The sequence below is a fragment of the Falco naumanni genome, chromosome 5 (genome assembly GCF_017639655.2).
Source record: "Falco naumanni isolate bFalNau1 chromosome 5, bFalNau1.pat, whole genome shotgun sequence".
Lineage (NCBI taxonomy): Eukaryota > Metazoa > Chordata > Aves > Falconiformes > Falconidae > Falco > Falco naumanni.
The window spans coordinates 61,857,709-61,883,124 of NC_054058.1; the positions used below are offsets into that span (position 1 = coordinate 61,857,709).

The following is a 25,416-nucleotide window of genomic DNA, read 5'->3' on the forward strand; positions in this document are numbered from 1 at the left end:
TATGTCCCAAACTCCCAATATGTTAAAGCAGGAATAATTCTAACTATGGTTGTGTTAAGCTTCTTTTCACCAGTAAGAAACTGAATACAGAAGAATTTGCCACCTCTAAATCTTAAATAAATGGTCTCTTTGCTCCAGCAATGCAGAAAACTTGCCTTATCAACTCTACATCAACAAATATTCCCCCCTCAAAGAAGGAATTACCTTTTGGACATTTCAGTTAGTTAAAATGATTTTGTGCAATGAACACATTATGATCTCAGCAGACTGGAAAATGTAGTTCTCAGTTTTAAGGGCTTGTTAATTAACATGTGCTGTAGGACAATGTGATTTCTCAGGTCAGACAAATGGAGCACTACAGTGTGCTTAAAAAATAAAATCTAAATCACAGATCAGAATTATTAAATCCCGCTTTATTATCAACTGATAGCCATTGATAGTTATCAATTTAAGAGCTAAATCACATTATCTGTAACGGAGGTGTTTTGTCATGTTATGAGCAATGAAAGAATATAGTTAATCTGCTGATTGCTCACATTATGACTGTTGTGAGTTCCTTCACTTTCCTTCATTATTTATGCTAAGTAAGGCTCTGTTTATATGTTCACTGAGCTTGTGTTTTATTTTGCTTTATTTTGGTAAAGATATAATTCTGACTTTTTTCCCCTGCGTGGATTACAAGTATAGATACCTTTCTGTTCATACCTTGTATAGTTAATTACAGCCATACAAAATTAGCACAGGGTTGGCATGCTCACAGGGGATAAGGCTGCAAGGAATCAGATCTACTGTTTTCCCCTGAGCAGCAGGTCCTGCTTTTTATTTTGCTTATGGATTATTCACATTAATTTATTTACATTTTTTACTTTCCAGTTCTACATGATGGAACATGGTTACTGCAATGACAGCACAATATTTGGGTGCCAAAAGCACAAAAATAAATTGCAGTCCAAAATGTAATGGTTTACACAAAATTTTACTTTAAGGCCCTAGACATACTTATATTTTTCTCATTAAATATGGTCTAAGAGGCACCTGTGGTTCACCTGGAACATTTTACTATGTTGACACTTCAGCTGATGCTGTAAAGCTTCCTCTGCATGTAAAAATATATTGGAAACTTAGTGTAGTAAATAATGAAAAGATATTACTAGCACCGAACAAGGAGACTAATAAGAAAGAGAGCCTTGCAGCCACTAAGTAAGTTAATCCCAATGTAAATGATATGCTTCCTTCATTATAAACCACTTCTCCCTGACTTGACAGAATGTAAACTTTCAAAATAAAAATAAAAAAGATTAAATACAAAGTGAGAAAAATAAATTGCTGGGGTAAGGAGCGATGGCAGAGTGCCACTAAGGCAAGAAATAGTCTGGCTCCTCTCTCATATTAAACTAACAAACCTTTGGTTGAAAGAAAAATGAAAATGAACAACACTTCTGACGTTTTTTGGATTCTGGATGGCTTGAAAAGAGGTATTTCATTTCAGAAAACTGACAGGTGGGAGGTTCCCTATTTGTCAGCCATTTTACAATCATACTTTTCTCCACACCTAAGACAGCCTTTTTTAAAGCCTGGAGCATGGGGGCAGGGGGGTCTGTTACTTTGTTCCATCTACAGCACTAATTCTTAACATCAGAGGTAGTTATAAATAAAGAGATAGCAGCGAAATTGTACAGCAAGCCATGCCTGCCAAGCCATCATTCATCATAATGACATCATAACCCTGGAATGGAACAAAATTTAAAGCTTTCATTTCTCTTTTTCTCTTTCTCCTGTCATTATCATATAAAAAGAACATTAGACACATCTGTTTCATAGCCCCAACTCTCCCACTGCTTGCAAGGAGAATGAATACCTTTAGGGAAAGAACGATTAAGGAGAAGTAAAAAAAGAAAGGGAGATGAAGTTGCAAGAGGTTATTTGAAATCCAAGCACATTGTTGAATCTGTTGATTGAAAAAGTAAAAGCAGGTGAAAAATTTGCTCAAATTTGATCTCTGGCAGTTATTACTAGTGTACACTCTGAAAGGCTCAGCTGAATGAGTTTTTCCACTGCCACAGGATGGCGTTCATAAGTAATCTTCAATGTCCTATTAACTGTATCTAACTATTTCCACTGAATAGGATATTTTCCTATCTTGTTGTAGAAATGAGAGATGATATTCAGCTCCCTCACACCAGTACACAATTGGATGAAGTCAGTTAGGATCAACAGATTTATTCTGGTGTAAAATTGAGCAGAAATGACAGCCTGTCCTCTCACCTGAGTTTACCTACCTCTTTCTTGGCAATCTGGCTTTAACTCTGGGGAACTGGTAAATATTATTGAAATGAAAGACAGCCAGTGAACAGGAGTCAATTTTCTCTGGAGCAAGAAAGGTCTGAACAACATGTATTTTTTGCATACAGCTTATCATTTCTGTCTAAGGTTACAGTAAATGCTGCTTACCACAGCGCCCAGTGGTGCAGCATGTTTGTCCAAGATGCTTCCTGGATAGTTTTTGACAGAAGAGTCCAAGAATTCATTGACAGATGAAGACCGAGTAGCAGCAGTAATTCTTCCACCAGGTGACAATCTTTGCTCTTGTAAGAGCCGTGTTCTTGAACCTAGTGTGGAAAAGACACTCCTCAACAAAAATATTCTGAACACCACTTTGCTTCCAGCAAGCAGAAAGGAGTCAGTTATTTGCAGCTAGCATCAGTTGGCTTTTGGCACCATTTTGGATTCACAAAAGATAAAGTTATAAAGGATATAAACTATGCAGTTCCCCAAAAGCTTTTAAACCTTCTGAGTACTTCACAGATACAGCAAATTTATCCCCCCTGAATAGTAAGGCAAATAAAAGTTATGAAAATGCTAAGAAAAACCCCACCCCTACATTAATGGACTAGGAAGAGGTACTTAACTGTGTGTAAATTAGCTCATTTTGCTACCATTGCTCTGATATACACTACTGTTATGATCTCTAAGCTAATTACAGTTTATGTACTTAGAAATGTTAACCTTCTCAGAGCTCTTAGAATGTGATGGATAGTTGGAGCAGGACAGCTTTTCTTGTTATTGATCTGAATTTCTGTGAAGAGAAATCCAAAGACTTGCACCACTGCTGTATTGCAAGGAATCAAACATGAACATGAGCCAGAAAGCTGAAGACACAACTTCCTTCCTTTTTTTTTTTTTTCTAAATAGAAAAAATATCTGCAAACTTGGATTTATCCTGTCTATAAAATGGTATCTAAATATTAAACTAAGCCATAGAAAAATTCTTATAAATATTGGTACATGGCAGTCTGCAGAAATCCAGTCACCAGGAAGGTTTAATTGTGTTGTGTGTCATATCAAAGCACAAGAGGTCACAACCTAAGAAGTCACATATAAAGGTGGTGGATGAAAGGCAGAGAGTGATGCCATCCATATGCCTGTTCATATATTAAATATGGTTAGTTTTTGTAGTATAAGCCTTTATTCAAAAGTTTAAAAAGTCATCAGATGACTTTCAGCATAGCCCTTGTATACTGCTGGTCTGTAGCTGCCAGAAAACCTGCTGTTTATTATAGAGGAGATGGGATTTCAGACTGTTGTTTCAGGCAAACTACTCACTTCAACACCGAGTAAGTACAGAGCCTAACCTTCAGAGGGGCGGAGCTTCACACTGCCAAAACTTCAGTGAGATTTCTGATTCCCACCATCACAAATAATCAGTCTTTGACATAAATGTCCCTTTCTTCATTTGTAAAATACAAATAACAACACATACTCCACAGGACTGCTGTGAGACATAATTAACAGTTGTAAAGTACTGACTTCCATGGATGGAAGCTGCTAATGCAGTGTTATGAGCTCTGGAATGTATTCTGCTATTAAAAGTTTTTTTAAAAGAAGAACTTATCTGTTTTCTTCCAGTATTTTTGCTCTATACATGAGCAGAAGATCTTGCACAGCAGTTCATTAAAAAAAGAATTAACAACCTATCATAATCTCACACAACCAATCTTCCCCCTGCTACTATCTTACTTAAAATGTCTATATTAAAGACAACCTTAGGGCAAGTATTTTAAAATAAATTATTTCACACAGTCCACAAGAAGATATGATCTCTAGAAATAGGATAGTTACATTTATTTAAACACATATAAATGAAACTCTAAATGAATTTAATGGTGCATAGTAAATTTAAGTTACTTTATGAACAGCAGAACTACAAAAATCTAGTACTATTAATGAAGTTTCTGTAACTAGTGACAAGTCACTCACTGAAAGAACTCAGAACTGCTGAGGAATACAAAGTCCTTCAAAGAAACTTCAGATACATACGTATATATCTTCATAAATACCATGATTATATAAAAATATTTTCTCTTTAATCATCCCCTTTTTTCTTCTTTCCTGATAATCTAGTTCAGGTTTGGTGGGTTTCGTTGCCTCTCACGACAAAACTCCTCCATTATTTTAAAGACAAATAAGTAATATTATAGAAAATAAGGCAAAGAAGTCTTCTTTCTCACTTGAAGTAAACATGGAAGCTCTGGAAATGAAAATAAGAACTACATAGTTTAAGATTAAATAAGATTCTTCAGAAAGGTCCTCACTGTTGTAGCACTGAGATGCCACAATATGTGTAAAAGCTTTTTTCTTGTCCACTGGGAAATCAGTATTTATTAATTCTTTCAGGATACAAAATTACTTGAAATGATGAAGTGATGAATTTTACACTACCTTTCATTAACATTTTCAGAGATTTTTGCCCTTCCTTCAGCTACTTTTATTTGCAGCCTTCTGAGTCACACAGAAGGTCATGAATTATTGGCTCTGTGTTACTTAGGAAACTGGTTAACCATCCTGTTGCACCGGATCTAACAAAGACAGCCATAAAACATGGAGGCTTTTGGAGTTAAGAGGAGAGAGTTCACATAAATGAGCTTCTTGTTAGTTCATGTTGTACAACGTCTTCCTGTTGTTTCTTATTTCTTTTTCTCCAGTATTTGAGAGATCATATACTGCTTTCGTCCCTGCTGGTAACCTGCCTTGTCTGGAATAAATTCAAGGGTTATAGTTGAGTTCTCACAATATGTCAAGCTAATCTTAGTTACGCTGCCTCTGACAAGAATAGTCTCCTTTCTTCCTCCACAGGCAACCATAAAACTCTTCTCCCACACCCTTCCCTCCCTGAGACAATTCCATAGCTGCATGATGAGTTTGACCAAGGAATCAATCTGTCAGAAAGTTGTTTGGTGTTGTGGTGTTTTTTTTTTTTTTTCTCCTAGGTTAGTTTTTGGATGGAACCATTCCCTGATCCAGAGTAGACATGACTGCACAATCACAGGCATGAGAGCAAGGTGGAAACTAGAAATGCATAGGCAGGAGAGGCAACTTGGGCATGACCACAGCTTGCAGCGGCATGCACTTGGGTTAGCTGGAAGTGATCATGAGGCTCCAGTCTCATTCATTCAAGTGCTAAAAGGCTTCTCTTAAACACCTTACTAATTATTTGGGTTTACCCTGCAGTAGCGCCAAAAGCACAAGGAGTGAAGTATGAGTTGCACTTCACACACACACTACTGTCCTGGTTTTCATACACCTCTTCATGCTTTGTGCTGCCTTGGGGAAGAGAATACAGTAAGGTCTCAGTGCCATGCCATTTTCTCATTGCTTAACAGTTTAATTGGCACAAAGCTCTCAACCATAAATACATATCTCACTTGTGGTTCATCTGGAATGATTGGGAAATGCTCAGCCCAAAAACATCCTCAGAAGAGTCAAGAAACTCACTTTCTGCATATTATTGCCTCAGGGCACACAGTGATGTAAAGTACCTGGGAAGACTTCCATTAAAGATTGTCCTGGTTTCAGCTGGGACAGAGTGAATTTTCTTCTTAGATTCAGATCCCAGGGAGGAATCAGCACAGGAGACCCATTACAGAGAAGCACAAGGAGGTTTCAGAGACAAGTAGTCCCACAGGTTGCATCATTCACAGATTTCAATTCTTGTAACAAGTAAGTAGGAATACTGCACTGATAAAAACAGTAGTAGCATATGCCCAGACACAGGCACAGTACCTGCTCCTGCTCTGCTATTCAGGTCCTGAACGTTATCAAAAACTGGAGGTGACTCCAAACCCAGGTATGCCTTTATGAGGAAACTGAGCTCTGTGAATGCCTCATCCAATTCATCTGCAAAAAGGGATATGCATTTCATGGTGGAAAGAAAGGATACGTAATGAAAAAACAAGCTTTCAACAGTACGAAGTTACACAGAAGTCTGACACAGAAATGCATTCTTAACTTATTAAGATCAACTCTTTGGGAGAAAAATCTTCATAAATAGCACATTCAAGAAAATAATCTGAAATTCATCTCGGTTTCTGCACTCACCCAAATATTCTTCTTCTGCAATTTGGATTACTGTTTTATTTAATCCTATATTTAAATTGTAAGCTTCATATGCCCTTGACAATAAGTACAAATACATATTTTATACCCCAATTATATATTTCACCACCACTGTGATGAACCACAAAAATTACCTCAACAAAAGGGCAGACACAGAATGAGCTAGAAAAGGGTTCTTCTCTACCACCTGCTACCCTCAATTCCTAAATATCAAGAACAAACATTTATTTTAATGAAGTATCTACCACCTTCGCATTCCTTGTTTCAGGCTGGGGGACTTGAGCAAGTTACTAAGCAGAAGAGTCCTACATGGAAAAGCTTTGCAGCAGCCTCTTCTTTACAGTGAAATGTTGTCAGACTGAACATTGGCTGTCATTTCAACCCTTCAAAAAAGCCTGCCCTGCCCAGAGATAATTAGGTCTGTTAGATCAAAAGCACCTCTGAACTCTGGCCAGAAACCCAACAGACAATTAGCACTGATCAGTTTAATACTCTCATAGGAGACAATACTTAACAAGTGTGCTATTGAGTTCAATAGTTGGTTTGCTTTCTAGATGTGTTTAAACACAACTTGGGCATAGCACAGTAATTCAGCTCTGACAGATCTCCAGAGCTTTTGGATTCCTGGGATAAGAATTAATGGGGAAAATCAATTAAGGGATAAACTGTTGTGCTGAACATCAAACCACTTGTCATCCTTAGTTCAGTATTTGCCAATGGTTTTGTTTGCATAGCAGTTTCAGTCCATCTACAGGTGTGACATTAGAAGTCAGGCGCAGAGTATGAAAGAGATTAATTTACCTGTGTCGACTACTGCATCAAAGTATCCTGGAAATTCTTGACCTATTTTGATGTACATGTCCACTCTGGAGATTGCCTCTTCAATCTCTGGCCTGCTGAATAATCCTTTCCTCCGCAGATGTCCCTCATATTTTTGTTTGTTCATTGGTACTAACAGGATATATCTGGGTTTAAAGTAGGTATTTTTCAAGCTACGCACACCCTTTAAAATTAAGCAGAAAAATGCAATGTTTTGTTCCTGAAACTGAGTGCTTATTGAACTTGTAGCTGAGTCTAGGATAATTGTATTTATCACAGATTACTGTGAAAGCAGTACTGGAAGGGTTTCAGATCTACAGGTCTCAAGATCTAGTATCCAACTTTAAGAAACAGGCAAGTTCAAGGTGAAGTGCCCTAAAGCTACATGTGGAAAGCATTATAAGATTAGTATATCTTTATTCCAAACATACTTTTGAAAGAATACTTCCAGTTAAACTCCACAGTGATTTAAAGTATCATACTTCTTATAACCACCAGTTAATGGCTTTTCCTTCTTTTTCATCCTTTCTATTCCATCAGGACCTAGTTATTCTAATTGTGCATATCACTGACTCACACTATTGTACCAACACACAGCACAACTTATCTGCATCACCACCTTGGCCCTTAGCTTTCTGCTATGAATAAACTGACATTTTTCTCCTCTGCTGGTATATTTTTCTAAGTGAATGCATGCAGCTTCATCAAGATACAGGCATATTTAATTTGCTGAAGCCGCTTGCAGCGTTACCTCCTCCCAAAACTGGGTATAACTACAACTCCACAGCAGAGATATGATGTGCACGTTCTTCATCTGTTACACTATAGTCAGCCATCTTAACTTGAACCATTTTTATCAGAAATAAGCTATATTGAAAAGGACTTGTAGTATAGCAGAGTAGGAAACATTTACATGTGCCTTGCATCAACTTTGCTGTAAGGACAGTGGCTCCAATTGGCACTAGCTGACAGCTGAGGACTGCAAACACCTATAATCATTTCAGCTAGATCTGGAAAAGGAGACCTGTCTGCATGCTAGGACTTAAACACAAGATTTTATTAAATAACGTAGGTAATGGTACAAATTCTGAATTTCTGATAGCTCTCCTTTGCACCAACTCATTCTTTGAAGAATCATTTGTCTCTCCCTCTCACTCTATCTACATATAAAACAGAATACTGTAACCATGTAGCCCTGCAATATGGTATTGCCATTGCCATAAGATTTGTACTGAGTTTTCAATACCTGAGGAGTGAGGCTTGTCCTGTTTGCTCTGATCTTTTTTACCAGACTGTAACTTTGTTTTACTTGGTTCAGCTGTGACAGCAATTTCTCTTGTTGACTAGGTGCCTATATGTAATTGTTTTACTTCTGTTTATCTTTGCGTGGTACAACTATAGTTTTATATGGGTAGCAGTAACAAGCAGTTGTTCCAGGTACAATGAGATGTTTGTGACTCAACATACAGTGTTTATAAATACAAGTCTGGCATGATAGCAAAAACTTCAAGCAGAAAAAAATGTACAGGACTACACACATGGGATGATAACAGATGGGGCACAGTCTTGACACTAGACACCTCACAACTATAAACATCTCAATAATGGTCAGTTAAAAACCAAAGGCCTGGAGCTGGACAAAGCAGGTTTTGGGAGCAACAAGAAGAAATAGTATCTAGCATATGTAAAGGGCACCATATATAATGAATTCTTGTATCAGAAACTGTGTGGCCAGCAGGACCAGGGGGAAAGCACTGACCTTAGACCTCAAAGGAGCAGTGAAAGGGTGAGCATAATAACAGCAAAACAGATAGAAAGTAAGAAGCATGCATCACAATTTTAACTGTATTATTATTATTATTATTGTTAATAACAATAATTTCTCAGTATAGAAGTACTCTAAATGCATTATTATTCTTCCTTTTTCTGTAAAAATTAGATCTAGACTAATGATTACTCTTAAATTAGACAGTTAAGATTTCCATCACACTAACAATAAATTATTTGCTTTACTTTTATGTATATGGTAATATATACAAAAATTATCATTCTGAGTATTTAATGATCACTGTGGGGAAAAAAACCCAACCAACAAACTACCCCAAAACAGGCCAACATCCATTGTAGTATCTGCTGATGAACAAATTATCCAAAGCTAAGTGAGACCACGCACATTATTGCACTGTGGGAAACTTTGTTTTCACTGAGGCATGATACATCTTCTTCACTGAAGTGGGTAGGAACAGAGAGGGACTAACGTCAAAACTGAGCACTGCTCATAACTTCATCAGTACTTACCCTCACATCCTGAGGTTTTCCCAGAATAACTCTAAAATATAGTCAAATACAAGTAAAATAATGCAAAACCCAGTACAAGCTGAACACTTAAGAGATTCATTTTTCCAGGTTACACCATTCTAAATATTGAACAGTACTTTGATCCATTGTAAAAATTTCACGGGGGGATTCTGGGGAAAATCCTATTTGTTTTGGTGAAAACTAAAGGGGAGAATTTTGGGCACAGAAATCTTTTCATCCAGCTGTATGACCACCTACTTTCAGCTAGGCATGTAATTATTCAGAGATTGTAAAACCAGCAGAAAGGAGACCCACATTCCAGCCTAGTAACACCTTCCTCATCTGAAGTTGCACCATGAATGAGTTCTCTTTCTGATCAAGAAATAATGGAACAGATTATTTGTGTGTCCCAGAACTCACCAATAGTCTGGGATGAGCAGGGAGGAGAAAAAACTGAAGAGATACAGAAAGTGTCTCGTGTGCCAAATAAATTTGTTGTACAGCGACAATAGGATGTGACTACCTAATAAGAAATAAAGAGAGTAAAAGGAAAGTAACCTTAAAATAAAGAATGGGAGAATACAGGAGTTGACAGTTTGAAACCAAAGATATATTTGGGAAATAAAAAAAAAAAAAAAAGAGTAAAGTTTGAGTTTCCTGAATTTGTATATGACGTCAAGAAAGATTGAAGGACTACCTGACTTGAAGACATCCATTCATTTAACATAGCTAAAGCACTTCAATTTCTTCAGCTACAGTGTGGGGTTATAGAAAAGCTGTGACTAATATTGTATTCTACCTCTTTTGACTCCCCAGCCTGAAAGAGAGGATAAACAGCAACAAGTGCAATAATGGCCTTTGGTAGGAGACAAGGTGTATTTATATTTCTGGAAGCATGATGAGAAATATTAGCCACTCTGCCACTATACCCTTGGTTGGAACATGCTCTACAGGTATTGGTGGCTACACAAGCAAAGGAAAAGCACTGCAAACACACTTACTCAAACACCTAACTGCGTGTCAGAATTGCAGCAGCCTCACTAACTGGTAGTGTAGAGTCAGCAAGATTTAACTTTTAAAATTTGTGTCAGTCTCCTTTATCAGTGAAAGATATACTCTAGATTAAAGGGAATGAACAGCTCTAAATTTTCACTCTAGGCCCACAGACCATAATTAAAATTTCTTCTAATAGTGCTAAATCACTTTTGTTATGAGCCTCACAGAAGATAATGGACTTCGATAACTTCTATTCAGATACATAACTCACTATTATTGTTTCTCATCTGCTAGCAGAGTCCACAGTAATGCAAGACTATGCATAATTACTATGTGATCTTGAAACTTCAGTGACAAAGGAGTTTCTCTAGCTGTCTGTTCATGACAACAGCTTTGGTAATACCCAGTAAAAGTTATGGTCACTGCCTATGTTGCTGGGTTAACCTCCTTATGAATAAACATGATGTTCCATTAAGTTCTTTCTCCTAAATTATTCTGTAACACATCTACTTTGTGAAGAACTGACGGCTTTAAAAGGCACCCCATTCCATCATACTTAATCTTCTCCTATTTTTCCTCTCTTGTAAATTTAGGGTCTGCCTGGCAAAGACAACTAACACACTCAAAGCCTATTGCAATCAGTGGAGACTGAGGGTCTCCTACTTTTCTTTTTTTATCTCTATTTCTTTTCCCCATCTACCATGGAGTATAGTAATGTCTGTTAACTTGTAGTAATCTCCCAGAGGTATAGCTGAGCCCTACAAACACAGTGAAACCCAGCAACACTCAGGATCCCATTCTGGACACTCTACAGGCTCTCAGTTTTGAGGCTTACATAGATGGAATTTATATTGTAGAAAGGATTTGGAAGGAAAAGTAGCATACTTTTCCTTTTTGTCACCTCAACCCCCAGCTAGTAAATCTTGATCTAAGATAATGAGAAGTACATAATTAGAAAATTAGCTAAAAACTTATTCTTTGGGGATTCCAATAGTTAGGTTTTGACACTTCGTTTGTGACCTAGCTCCTTAACGCAGCATGACTTCTGAGATTCTCCCATCTATGCACATGCACCTTAAAAATCTCAGAGAGGATAAAATAACCCCTCGAAGAGATTGCATCTTTTAATAGTTCTGCCCAAAATACTGCCTCAGGCCTGCATGCATCCTCCATTGCTTCATCAGCAAAGGAGAAACATGGCATTCTTTTAGGGGTGATCAGTAGGTGTGCAGCTCTGCTTTAGTCCCACTATAAGCTGCAGATGGGTGGAAAGCACATGGTTGAAAAGCTGAGGATACTGTAATGGAAAGTACCAGTGATGTGGGGAGATGAGGCCACTGATGATTAAGAAAATAGGCAAGGAAATTTTAAGAAACCAGCAGAAGGATCCATCTGACTAAATGTGGGTATCTATAAAGGGAGTGGCGTGGTTTACATACAGACAGTGTAGAACTACTTGACGCAGGTAGTGGAGTTAAAAATACAGTTCATCTGACCTCCAGTGACCGTAATGCAGCCCACACAACTAGTGCAAATGTATCATCAGCAGCTGCAGGCTGGGGCAGAAGGCCATAGGATGTCTCTTGTGTCACTAAGTGGCTATGTCTGGGCAGCTGAAACAAACCTTATTCAAACCGCATGAATTCCTCTGCAGGACAGTTCTCACAGAATGACTTATAAAAAATGATCAGTCAATAAATAATCCTTACCTCTATTTCTAAGTGAACACAGGTTGCAAGACCCTCTCTGGCAATTGATTCTACAGTGTCTCTTCCGAGTCCGTAGTAATAACTGCTGTATTTATACGTTGCTATAAACTTCCCCTGAAATTCAAAACAGCAAGTGTAATGACAAAGAAATATTTTAATGGAAACAACTTCCTTAAAGGAGCATATTCACTCTGGACTTCCTTGCTTTCTCTCCCTACAAAGTTTCTCCCTGCCTAAATCATCAATGATAATGAGGCCAATGGGAGCACAAAATGTGCAGAGAAGAGTACATAGTCAGTCCTGCAGGGTACAGGCTTGTACATTGTTCATGGATAATAAAACACCAGTGTCTTGAAAACAAGCTGCTGACAGGTTACAGCTTTCATTGGTTATTCATTCACACTGTAAAGAAAGCAAGATCTAAAGCAAGGGGTATCTTTCTTTTGACATTACATCAAACCATATGGCCATGCCATATAAAATAGAAGATGCCAAAGAAAAGAGAGGACAGAAACAAATCCGCAAGGAGAATGTATAATTGGCCAAGAAATTTCAAAGTTAAAACCTGACAGCTGAAACTCTGGTTCCCAGTAGCATGTCTAGAGAGATGTAAGCAGATTATATTATTTTAAAATTAAACTACTTGATTACTGAGAGTTATCATTAAAAACCAAATCAGTTGCTTAAGACTGTGTTGGCTCCCCCATTTGTATATGTACAAATAATGAGCTGTGTTGTGGCTTTTCAAGCCAAAGTTTTACTGCAGGCAGCAAAAAGCATCAGAAACAGTAGCTGGAGGCACATTGCCTTCAGAGAGAAACACAATGCCTTTAGGGTGAATTTGCGAAACTTTAAAAGACTGTATTCCCTGCAGGGTTGCTGGAAGATTTTGGGGAAAAATAAAAAAGAAAGAAGATTTAAAAAAAAAAAAAAGAAAAAAAGATGGCAGCTTTTCCAAGAGTTTTTCTTTCCAGTACACACACACTATATATTTGCATATAGAAATAAATTTCTATATTATACTACTGTTTAAAGATTTCTACTGATCATTATGCCCATTTAATGGTTTCTATACATTCACACAGAAGAAAAGACAGCACAAATATACAATATATTTGTGGTTTCTTTCTATGAACTTCAGCCACATAACTGTGAGTGAATAAGCATGCACACATAAACACAAACAATATTAAAAAAAAATCAGACCTGGACAGAAAAGTTGAGTTCACTCTGGATGTAGGAAATAGGCCTACTAGGTTACTAGTCAGATACTTACTGTGTTCACCATTTTTTCAAATGCTTCTTGAGAAATGAAATAGTAATCAAGTCTGTTTTCTTCACCAAAGTAAGCTGTCCTGGTAGTGTGACAGGGTCTGGAAGATATATGGTATAATAAAGAAATAACCTGTTTTCAATCATAGAAGCAGCTATGGAATAGGAGAGGGGGAAAGGGAAAATACTGCAAATCACTTTATTTTTAAGAAGAAATATGAGAAATATAAAGGGGTGCAAATCATACCACTAATCTTGCATATTTGAAAGATTAACCCATAAATAAAATAAAAAAATTTTAAACGTAACATTACATTTTGGCTATAAATCCCCACCAACCCAGGATAGCCTGAACTGAAGCTGTCACAGCACCCTGTAAGACAGAAATGATGAAACCATTTTTTTTCCAGTTATGTCAGCTTGTGGATGATATAAAGTAGAATCCTAAATACAGAAAAGGAGACTAGGAATTAGGCTGAACTGTGGGGTCAAGGAAGAGATATAAAGACCAATCTTTAAATAGACCCCTAACAGTAAGGGGAGAAACAATCCTGAAACTAGGGAGATAAGTGGGATACGAGGCAGGAAAAGTAATTGCCTGCCACCACATGGAGAACAGGATAAACCTCAGATACATGAGCTTACTACCAGCATGAAACACTAAAAACCCCAACCCCCAAACAGAACCACAAAACCTCAGCTAAGGCAATGCATGTAGCAGTTCTAGACTAAAGTATGCAGTGGCTCATGTTCTGCTTCAGGAAATCATATTTTTGCTTCTTGTTTCTGCTTTGGTTTTGTTTTTCATTTTTACATATCCTGTAGGATAAGAGGAACAAAAGTACAAGGTAGAGCTTTGGCATTGATTCACACTGACATTTTAACTCTTTGACTTCTGATGCACTGGCCTGGAAAATATGGCAAAATACATACCACATACTAGTATAACACCTGCCAGGCCATTTTTCATTTATTCAAGGTAGCTGAGTTATAAACCATTAAGAAGTTTAGTCTACAATGCAGAGCTTGACAGAACTTAACTGTCGTGGCATTAGATGGTGCCACTTTTTTTATCAGCAAGCTGTGGCAAATGAGAAAAGCATGCTACACATGGACTCTGTAAAATTTCACTTCAAAGGCTTGATTTTCTTTAAGATATTATGAGTGCATCCAGCTTTAAAGGTCATTCCTGAGCACTAGCCAGATGGTTTGAGGGTCCAATTTAACTTTATTTTTTGAAACAGTTTTAAACATTACAACCCTTTTTAATTGCAAGGCCATGTTTACATTCAAACTGCCAGAGTGTCTTGCATGAAATACATTTTTAATGAGTGGAATGTTTGAAATTTAAAAGTGTAAGCCATAAAATTGCTTAAATCTCCACTGAATAATTAAAATACAACTTTGCTTTATGGTTGCAATTTTCTGCTCTGTTAAGATTCTCTCTCTCTCTCTTCCCCCCCCCCCCCCCCCCCCCCCCCCCCCCAGCATAAAACTTCTAGGAAATAAAATACACAGTATAAAAACAATAGTCTTAAAAAAAACACATAGTGCTTGGAAAGTTTCAATTGGCATTCAATTAGCTTGCAACTTCCAATCTTTCAAAACATAGTAGCTGTTTTAAAGGAAGGTAAAAAGTCATTTTTCCAGTCACATAACCTTCACAGATCTTTTCTTAAAATGTCCTTTCAACTTGCCAGTTTAATGATCTAATCCAGCAAGTGGCTATAATCTGTGTACAGAGCAGGCAGAAATACAAATAGGCTCTTTCACCATGGTATATTAAATTAGAGGTGTATTAAATTAAGAGTAGAGGCTACCACTAGACATCACACCGACATGCAGAATATGGTCCTGTAATGCTAAGAACTCTGAGGAGTCATTCTCATATATGCACATATGTGCCCATGGTCCCTTTCTTACAACTCACCACTTCAATACCCAAGAGTGCCCAAATAGAACTGGGGGGTCCTATTGCGGCAGACACTATACATGTGAAACTATGGGCAAAGTCTGGTTAAAAATGAATGGATAAATTAGTGTAATAAAAAAAAGAGACAATAGAGGAGAGATAATATAACAGGAATATAGACCACTGCCAAATGGCATGTGCTATAGGACCTATGAAAGTTAGGTACTGTGAGGAATGGAATGGGTGGACAAGAACAGCTTGCACCTCCTAGTTCTAGGCACCAGATAGTGGTGATCTTATTTAGCCAGACTTTCCATCTATTGTGCACTGAAAATAGGTAGGTACCTCGTGGAACTGATTCACAAAGGCTGAATCTCCCTTGGAAAGAGATAGTTTCCCTCCACTAAATACACAGGCAGCCCAAGGCGGTAAGGATCATAATTCAGGTCTTCCAGATAGGGAGAATTAGTTCTCGCAGCAGGTGGTGAAGTCTGAAAGGTACCATTTGCTTTGATAACACTACTCACAGGATAATAAACTGGTCCAGCAATTGCACTTGCTTCCTTTCCTAGCTTCTGGATGCAGTCTGCACATGCATGCTAATGTTTTATATGCAGGTACATTACAAAAATTAAGAGAAATGCATACATATCTAAACAGATGCTTAGGTTGAGTGGCATTAGTGAGCATAGATAGAACAGATCAATAAAAGAAGCACTAAACGACACATTTTTGTTTGCTGTTCACCTTTGAAAAGAACATGATAATTTAAATAGCTTTTCTTTTAAGGAAGTATTTGATGACTTCAGGCAATCAAGCCCTGTGAAGAGATAAAATGCACAGCAATGAACATTTATTGTCTGTCTTTAACTTTTAACTTCTTTAAAAACAACAACAACCAGCAGCAATTCTAGCCTTGATCACTTGATGTTCTTTTAAACTTACGGAGCAAACTTACCCGTATCTGAAGAAATTGCTGAACTGTCTGCAGATCTTATGAGTAAGCTCTCTCTTACCACAGGCTAGAGGGCCAACTAATACCAGCATGGGGTAGGGAGCATCAAGACTGGGTAAAGTGCTACAAGAAAGGAAAACAAGCAGCCATTACATTACCTACAAATGAAGTCTTCAGCAACTTTGTATAAGGTTTCTGCAGAGATTTTATCATTATTTCAACTAATCTCACCTGTCTATCACACTATTCACATTGTTCACAGTGTAGACAAAAATCAGGGGAAGCATGTGCTCAGTTTGATATGCTCTAAACATAAAAATAGCACAAAATACTACACTAAAGACCCCTTGGGTCTCTTTTGCAAAAAGAATAATGTTATGTCTACTATAATCTTTTCTGATTTATAGCCTTTTCTGAAGCTCCCTCTGCAGTTACAGTGTTGCTGGGATTTGTTTAAGAGTTTTCCAAGTCTATCGCAGAGATGTTAATATTTTAATGATCAGGATAATAAGCCTACTATGAACCTGGACTCAATCCTACAAACCTTTACAGACTCCTGCATGTAATCTTGCTGACTTCTGTGGCCTTGTCAGATGAAGGTGACAAATTTGTAAAGAACTCTTCAATTCAATACAGTAAGAAAATTTAAAAGTGTTTAAAATCCACTGAACACAAATAACACTACAATAAAAGAATCCAAAGTGTTGCAAAAATACAAAGCCCTCCATTTTCTCCATGCTGAGCAAATGGTTAGATCCTCAGACTTCCACTTCCAGCTGTAAATACTAGAATTGCTAGCATTTCTGCACTTTTAAATGTCCAGCAACTTATTTAGACAGCTAAAAATGGAATGCAACTTTGGATTCTCATTTTTAGATCTCAGCTAGATCTTAAGATTATGCCACTTGAAAATATGTCAGAAATAGTTGAAATAATTTCAAACCCGCTTATTTTTACCTAATTAAATAGCTTTAACTAAACTTAATCTATGTGCCTTTAACTTCCATTTAATGTGATTTAAAACAGGTGAACACAAATACTTGAAAACAGAGTATATTTCTTTTACCTTACAAGTAACTAACTCCTTAAGAAGTAATGATAACCAATACAAGCATGGAGGAAAAAGATTTCAAAGTAATGGCTTTACTCCTGTTTTAGGTTCAGCAAACCAGCTCTATTATCTACCAGACTATATGTATGTAATGGGACTTGATGCTTCAGAAGCGCTAAGATAATAATGCAATTCAGTCTTCTAATTCTCCTGTGGAATACTATCTTCACAGAAGAAATAACAGATACACCTAACAAATTAAGAGACTGGCTGGAGTCTGTACATATGTGCTGTTACTAAACTCTGAAGTGAACCCGGATCCAGGTTCAGCATTTCATCCGCTAGACCACTTCAAAGCAAGGCAGTAGCTGAACCCTTGGGAGATTTAAGGATTTTTTACTTAATGTTCCAATCGATGACATTTACAAAATATTACACAACATTAGCACAATAAGCTTATTAGAACAATACATTAAAAATACTAGAGAAGGTAAAAATAAATTTTAAAAATCCTTATCTGAATCTGTCAGGTTGTGACATTCCATTCAATACAAGAAATGTCTTCCTCCTCTCTTGATTATTTGAGCTGTTCAGACTCTTTCTCTTTTCTGACATTTGTGGTAAGGAAAAGACCAGTTTAAGACATGACCCCAGGAGGTTATTAATGCCAGTTGTGGATTATTATAAATGAATGTGCGTTATTACAAATAAACCATTCCAAACACGGGAATTCCAGGAAACATGTTTAGTGATTAGAGATCCAAAATTTATCAAGACATAGAAGAAAGGTACTTATTCTTGCTCAAGGCCATGCCCTTCATGAATAATGATGTCGAGACAGGTCTGTGAAGACAGAACCCTTATCTTCAACATAGGTTTAATATATTCATTCTCCATGCACAGAACCTTGTTACATGCTTGCAAATTGCAGAATTCCTCTGTAATATTTTCTTTTACAAGGAAGTGTTATATCCAGTAATGATATGATATACCATTACTTGACATGATCATACTCAGAATTCAAATTCTTTTAAATAAATTTCCATTGCTCAAGTCCCTCACATCCTCAAATTCCTTCAATTTATTATTTCATCAGAAGAACATGGAGAACACTTCCATACTACTGTCCTTCATTACATCACTACTTACTGGTTCTCAAAAGATAAACTAAAGGTTTTGGTTTTCCTACAACTTGTAAGCAGTATCTTGTAAAGAGTTCTTGGCTCATTTAATTTCAACTTTCTTTGTCTTTGGCAGGTACAGTAATACAGTGCTGTGCAAGATTAATAGATTTCAAAGCCAGAAGGGACCACTGTGATCATCTAAGTCAGACTCCCCTCATCACACTGGCTACAGGATTTCCCCGAGTTAGTTCTTCTTTCAAGCTTGATACCTGGGGTTCCATTGGAACATATTTTAATTAAAAATGTTCCAGTTGCAGAGAATTCTTGGTACTATTGGTAAATTGTTCCAATGGTTAATTACTGTCATTGTTAAAAATAATCATGCTCTATTTCTTCTCTGAATTAATTTATCAATAGCCAGATACCAAGTCTCATCATGTACTTGCCCAATAGACCGAAGAAGTTTTTATTATGTTATTAAATTTCTACTTCTGATGTAGCAGTTATAACTACGAACATGCTACCTTTTTAAATATCACATGCATTTCTAGTAGGGGAAATATACACATAATATTGCTCAGTGGTGTGTTACCATGTAATTAAAGATAGAATCACAAGGCACACAGAGAAAGAGAATGGCATAAGCAGTTTAATGCTAATGTTTTCTGACTGCAGAGTATGCAACAGTGTAACTTTTTTGCTTTGTTTTCAGGTTTTATTTTTAAGAGAGATATTAATAAATGAGAATTAATTAGAATCACATCTAAAAAGATAGATGCAAATTAACTGTACCAATCTGGTTCCAATAAGCATTTTATAGTGTCAAGAATGTAACACACCATCATTAGGAAGATTTCATTAATGACTGTGTTGTGTGCTTTCCAGCTGAGCATGGGCAAACATTCAAAGAATCATTAACAATTTTGGTCAGTACCATAAATGCTGATCTGCATGTTTAAATATTTGTGTATATGATACCTCTGACAGAAGACAGAATTGTTTCTTTCCAGCAATGAAGATACACATACACAACCCAGTACACAAATATATAAATAGAGCCTATGTCTGCATTGGAAGAAATCCATGACTTTAGGTAAAACTATGGTGCTTTTTATTTTTTTTTTTAAGAAATCTCCAACCCTGCAAAACAATAAATAAATCTTTGGGTTTTTTTTTTGTTGTTGTTGTTAATAGGCTGTTAAGAGTTCTCAGAGCTATCATCACACTGGGACTGCTCCTGTCTTTCATCAGCAGTCCCAGAAAACATAAGATTCACAATAAAGATATCCTAAAAATAAAAATGTCTGAGTTACTAAATCATGGATCTTAAATCAGGTTAATCAGTTATGTATTAAAATGTCCCAAATGGTGCTAAAACAAGGTGTGGGGCACAGAAGTTGATCTCAGTGCCCATTGTAGCCAATGTAATTATAAACCATGTATATTTCATAGTATCTTTCATCACAGTATGTCAAAGTATTCATCATGGAAATATCATAACACATCTGCAGAGCAGCAAAGTATGGCCTTTTCCATTTTCTAGATGAGAAATGAGACTGAGAGAAGTTACCTGGTATGGCAATGGCAACACTAGAGAAAGAGCATTGATTTGCTGCTCCATTCTGTGCTTTAAGTAGTGGTCAGCATCATCTCTTCCCAAAGGTGGAAGTAGCTGGACTTCCCTAAGTACAAACTTGAAATTTCACCTTATGAATATAAAATGTGTCTCAAAGCCACAAAACAATTTTGTTCACAATGGGATGCCAATAGGGCGAAGAGAAAGAATAAGCAGAATAGGAAGAAAGTATGTTTTACAGCTCTTTTCTGCCTCTAGAGATTTTTAAATTGCCTTTGGGTATTGATAGAAATTTTGCATCTTTCATTTACGGTGTAAACGGCCATCTGTTTCAACAGATTGTTTAAAAAAAATGGAGCTGTGGACAATCTGTCTCAGACTTTAGAGGTGGAAGACTAACTTCGTTTAATAATCAATTTCGACCAAATAAGATTTGCCTAATTTCCAGACTACTAACAGAACATTATAGAACTTCTCTTTCCTAGATTAATTTAGAGGTGGGAGAGGGACAGAAGAATGTCCTTCTAAATATGACAACATATTCTGCTTTGCTTGAGTGCCACCCTCAGGAGTAAATGTGAAGTGGAGGTAAGCTTACCTGTCAAACATTCTCTGGGGCTGCAGCATGCTATACATAACGTGAGTCATATGATCTTTAGCAGCAACAACTTCTGGAGGAGGATCGTATTTATTCACAGCAGCAACCTGCTTCCACAGTATGGGGGAGAAAGAAAGAAGAGCAGTGATGTAATTTTTTCCAGCTGCAATATGCCTCGCAGATCACTATGAATAACAATGGCTTTATATTTATGAGGGTCAGTCTTTGTGTTTGACTTGTCTGTGGGTACTCTGCTACCTAAATCTTTTCAGGAGATTTAAGCACAATGTGATAAATGGATGGAAGGCAGCCATGTGTAGCTCACCATCTTTAATATAATCAGCCTTCTACTGGAAAGAAAACAGGATGCCACACAAGACACAAAGTAATTCTGCTTAGGTTTTAATTATCCATTAGTTTGCACCCTCTCAGTGCTTGTGGAAGATGCTGAACTAAAATCCTTAGGGACTGAAACCATTAATTTTTTGTCAGAAGAGGAACAGAGTGGGCATTAACCAAGTAAGCAAACTGCCATTTTCACTTGACAATGCATTTCTGCCTTTTCTGCAAGGAGGAGTGCTCAAACTCCCAAGAATTTGTTTCCTCCATCCATTCTGTTGAAAGCTCTATTGAGGATACTGATGGCTAACGAGTTGTATATATTTTGGTATTATTAATGCTATCCACTCAGAAACAGGTTAAGAACTACTGAGTCATTTCATGTAAACCATCAAACATCAGCTAGCCGACACTGCTGCAAAATCCTGCTGTAACCTTTGATGACAGTCATGCCTGTATGAGCAAGCAGTATGGTGCAATAGGAGTGGATCTTAAAAACAAACCAAAAACCCTCAGGGCCCAATGTTCACACTATTTGGGGGGAACTATGGGAAGGGAGTTCATTTCACTCCAGCTCTCGTTTGGTCCTTTGGTCTGAATTAGGGGCTAGGAGCACATTAGGTGCATCCTAGTGCATGTCATCTGGTTAAGGTGTCCTAAAGAAGTCTAGTTCATCTATCACAAGATTATTCCACAATAAGAATCAAGCACAGCAAGTAGGTAACTCATTTCAAAACTACACTTCTGATCTAAACTACATTTCTGTATGTCCATTTTGTATGTCAGCGAGACAGGAGAGCTGGTGCCTCCAAATTCAGTTTGACAAGTGAACTGATGAGGCTAGAGTAGACATTCTAAAATAACCTGAGGAGAGGATTTTCTGAAATAACTTTAGCCATCCAAAAGTTAAGTGCTAGTCTAAACCAGTCACTCAGGCTTACTTTTACAGTCCATAGAGAAGGAAAAAATTCTTTAATATATTCAGAATTTTAGTAAAGGAAAACAGATTCCCACATAAAACAAAGAGTAAGATCAACATCTCAGGTAGGTGGGGTAAATGACACTCTGGTATCATCCCTTCTTTGTGTTCATGATAGAGAGCACCTGGCACTAAACAAGAACCCTAGTATTTATGCAGCTAAAGCTGGGAGTGATGAATTTCCTATAAACATAACTTTTAAAGAATAATTCCCTGAAATCCAACCACAATTGGCAGCTGTTAATCCTAACAGTTCTAGCATGACTTGGTCCCAAATACTACATGCAGCAACCAAATTACAGTAGAAATGGTACAAGGGGTAAAGGCTTTATTACAACAGAAAGTTACTCTAAGCAGTCTGCGCAAGGTTTTTTTGGAGGAGAAGATTTTACAGTGAAAGCTGCATGAAGTAGAACAGGAAACAAGCACCATTATAACTTTCAGAGTTCACTTTGCTGTACATGTTACTAAAAAAAAAATAATCCAACAACAGTATTTTAGAAGTGGCACAGTGGTATCAATTCAGGTATTTCATGAATGTAGTTGCCTGTTTGGATTCACTAGCTGAGTAACAATGGCTGCTAAGTAAATTTCTTCACTGAACAAAGCTTTTAGGTAAGTTTTGTATTTTTACATACCACAACAGCTCCAGAAATTCTGTAGATATATATCTAGATTTAAAAGCAAAAGCGTCTGAATTTTCAGCCTATCCTGGGGGCTGAAACATAGGAGATTTGTCACACCCAAATGACTACAAAGCTACATTTGCATGCAGTTTTTTATAATCTTCACTTAGGAAAAATTCCAGAATGCTCTGATGTTTACATACCTTTTCTTCCACTGAAATCTTCTTGAGATCCAGTTCTGTTAGTTGAAGCAACATGAAAATCACCAGGAGCCAATAATCTGTTTGCTCCTGAAGGACAAAGTTTCCATTTTGGCATAAAGTACTTAACTTCATCAATCTAATATTTAATTTGAATTGGCTGAAATGAAATTGGCCTTAATGCACTGCAACATAAGAAGCTTTTTACCTTGACAGATGTCAATACACACTGTACAAATTCACCCCCCCCCCACAAGCTTAGCTTCTGCAGCAAAACCTAATAGTTATTCAAAAGTCTGGAGGTACATTGCTCAAAAGGTCAAGATGGGACTTCAAAAATCACCACCCCACCCACTAGAACACCAAGAAAGATGGTTGGATAACTAAAAGCATTATCTATACATAATCTGGAATTATGTAATAAACTATGGTTCATACGTCTAACAGTAGTACTATAGGAACTTTAAAAGAGAATTTGCATTACAAAATCTTCATCATGTAGGCTTTCAAGTCTGAGACAATAAAAAAGAATAATTAAAAATCAAACTCAAAAGCTGACACTGACAAGTTCATGAAGCTTCTTAGTTCTAAAAACAGTAAGGTCCTGCTAAAACAACAGACAGCTGTCTTAAGATGATTGTTGCATGCATAAGTTATTAAAACAGTAATTTAAAGGAATATGATGAGACTTTGCTTAGGGAAAGGACTTCTAAACAGAGAAAGCCTTTCAGATTATGAAGGACCAGGGGCAGCTTATTTTGGGTATTTTTTCATGCTAGTTTCATTGTGTGCCATGACCGACCATTCTCACAAAAGTCAATATAAAACTGAAAATTAGAGGAAGAAATTGTTAAATGCTTCACGTTTTTCTTCTTTCTGACATTGGAAATCACTATAAAATTCACACAAAATTTAGAAATCAAAAGAGTCAGGATAGAATCTTCTTTGATCACTCAGGACAAATTACAAATGCAGAGCCAAAGTCAGAACTTCTGGTATTTTGGAAATGTCATTGTTGTTGATAAAATGTATGCTTAATTAATTAATTGAGGACTATTATGGGAGCCACACATAAGAACTGAGTAAATCCTAACAAAGAAAAGAAGATACAGCTTCCAGAGAGACATGATTTTGAAAGAGGTACTATTAAGTTCCTTTGAGATTTTCCCAGGAACAATTGAAAACAGACTTTTAAAGCAAACAACAAGGGGATCTTTTCCCAAACAAAAATCATGGCATACTGTGAGTAAAGATATATAAATGGATTTGCAAATGGAATTAATAAAATTCATATTCATGGATTTGCTATGTGGATATTAAACATCGTGATTCAAAGTTCCCTGACAAAGGTGGGTTACAACGCCAGGGAAACCATTACCCATTATTTCTTGTACCAATTCCCTGAAATGATCTGGCCATTCTCAGAGATAGAAACTGAGGTTAATGGATTCTGGCGCGATCCAAAACAGCAGTTCTATGTTCTTAGTTCTGTCTTCCTCTTCAGTTCTTTCTTACCTGTATGGGATTTTTTAAAAGATTTAAAACTCTGAGGAGACGCAGATCATCAATACGTTCCAGTTCACGCAGCTCAGCAATCTAATTAGTGACAGAAACAGAGCATAAATCAGTAGCAACAGAATCCATGATAACTATGGGGGGAAAAAAGTATTTTAATCCCTGCTTTTAAAATCCAGACATAAAAAATTTCATTATACTCACAAAATGGGTATACATGTTAACTGCATTCAATAAGGCACTTCTACTCACAAAAGGCAGAGAACTTGGATGTAAGCTGGAGAAGCAGTATAATGCAGACAGCAATTTCAAACCACCTGCATTTTTCCAGTTCTTTCAAATGTCAAGCCCTAACACATTTAGCTTTTATGTGGCTGATGTACTTAAGTGAGGCAATTCTGCAGTTATATTTGTGCTTCAGTTGACTAGCAAAAAAAATTCCTTCTAAGAAGAGTTTCTTTTCACTGGAGCTCAAGTTCATCATACCTAACTTGCAGCACTTGACTGAAAAGCATCAGCATAGCTGTCCTTGGCTATGTCCAGAGGGCGAGGCATTCCATTTAAGGTCTCATCTATCCACAAAGGAAGCCTGGGCTGGCTGCACTCAGTCACATCAGATAAACATTAGAAGTTACAAGGGATTAATTAAAGTTTGTGTGCCCAAAACAAAGTCACGCAGAAGCACTCGTGCTAGACCCTGAGTGAACAGTTGTAAGGCTCTCAATTAAAACAAAATGGGTCAGATGGCATTCAGTCGCCTCATTTTAGCCATCTGTTAAGTCAGCTCAAGTCAGTTGCTTGATCTCACTTTATAATCACTGGAAAGAGGCAGTTCCAAAGGTCATTAGATCCAATGTAGGCTAGGATGAGTTGCTTTGTAAGGATACCTGGTTGGTTCTACTCTACTGCTGAAAGACTGAACCTAGAAGACTTCAGATTCTACCCATAACTCATATTCAGCTTACGTAGTGTCCAAAAACAAACCTCAACCATGGCCAATATTCATTTTAAGATAAGAAGCCCACCGTGGAACAGTTTTGACTGAGTTAGATGT

At 37.1% G+C, this 25,416-nt stretch overlaps 1 protein-coding gene across 1 annotated transcript in view; it reads right to left on the reverse strand.

Moving 5' to 3' along the window:
* Nucleotides 1–25,416, reverse strand: part of LRGUK (leucine rich repeats and guanylate kinase domain containing) — a 39,934-nt gene that overhangs the window by 2,083 nt on the left and 12,435 nt on the right. Inside the window, exons 8-16 of the mRNA XM_040596646.1 lie at nt 24,363–24,443; nt 22,851–22,937; nt 20,704–20,810; nt 16,358–16,477; nt 13,492–13,588; nt 12,216–12,329; nt 7,195–7,396; nt 6,061–6,174; nt 2,452–2,609 (exon numbers count right to left, since the gene is read on the reverse strand). Coding sequence (XP_040452580.1) covers nt 2,452–2,609; nt 6,061–6,174; nt 7,195–7,396; nt 12,216–12,329; nt 13,492–13,588; nt 16,358–16,477; nt 20,704–20,810; nt 22,851–22,937; nt 24,363–24,443 — 1,080 coding nt within the window. The remainder of the gene's footprint in view (nt 1–2,451; nt 2,610–6,060; nt 6,175–7,194; nt 7,397–12,215; nt 12,330–13,491; nt 13,589–16,357; nt 16,478–20,703; nt 20,811–22,850; nt 22,938–24,362; nt 24,444–25,416) is intronic.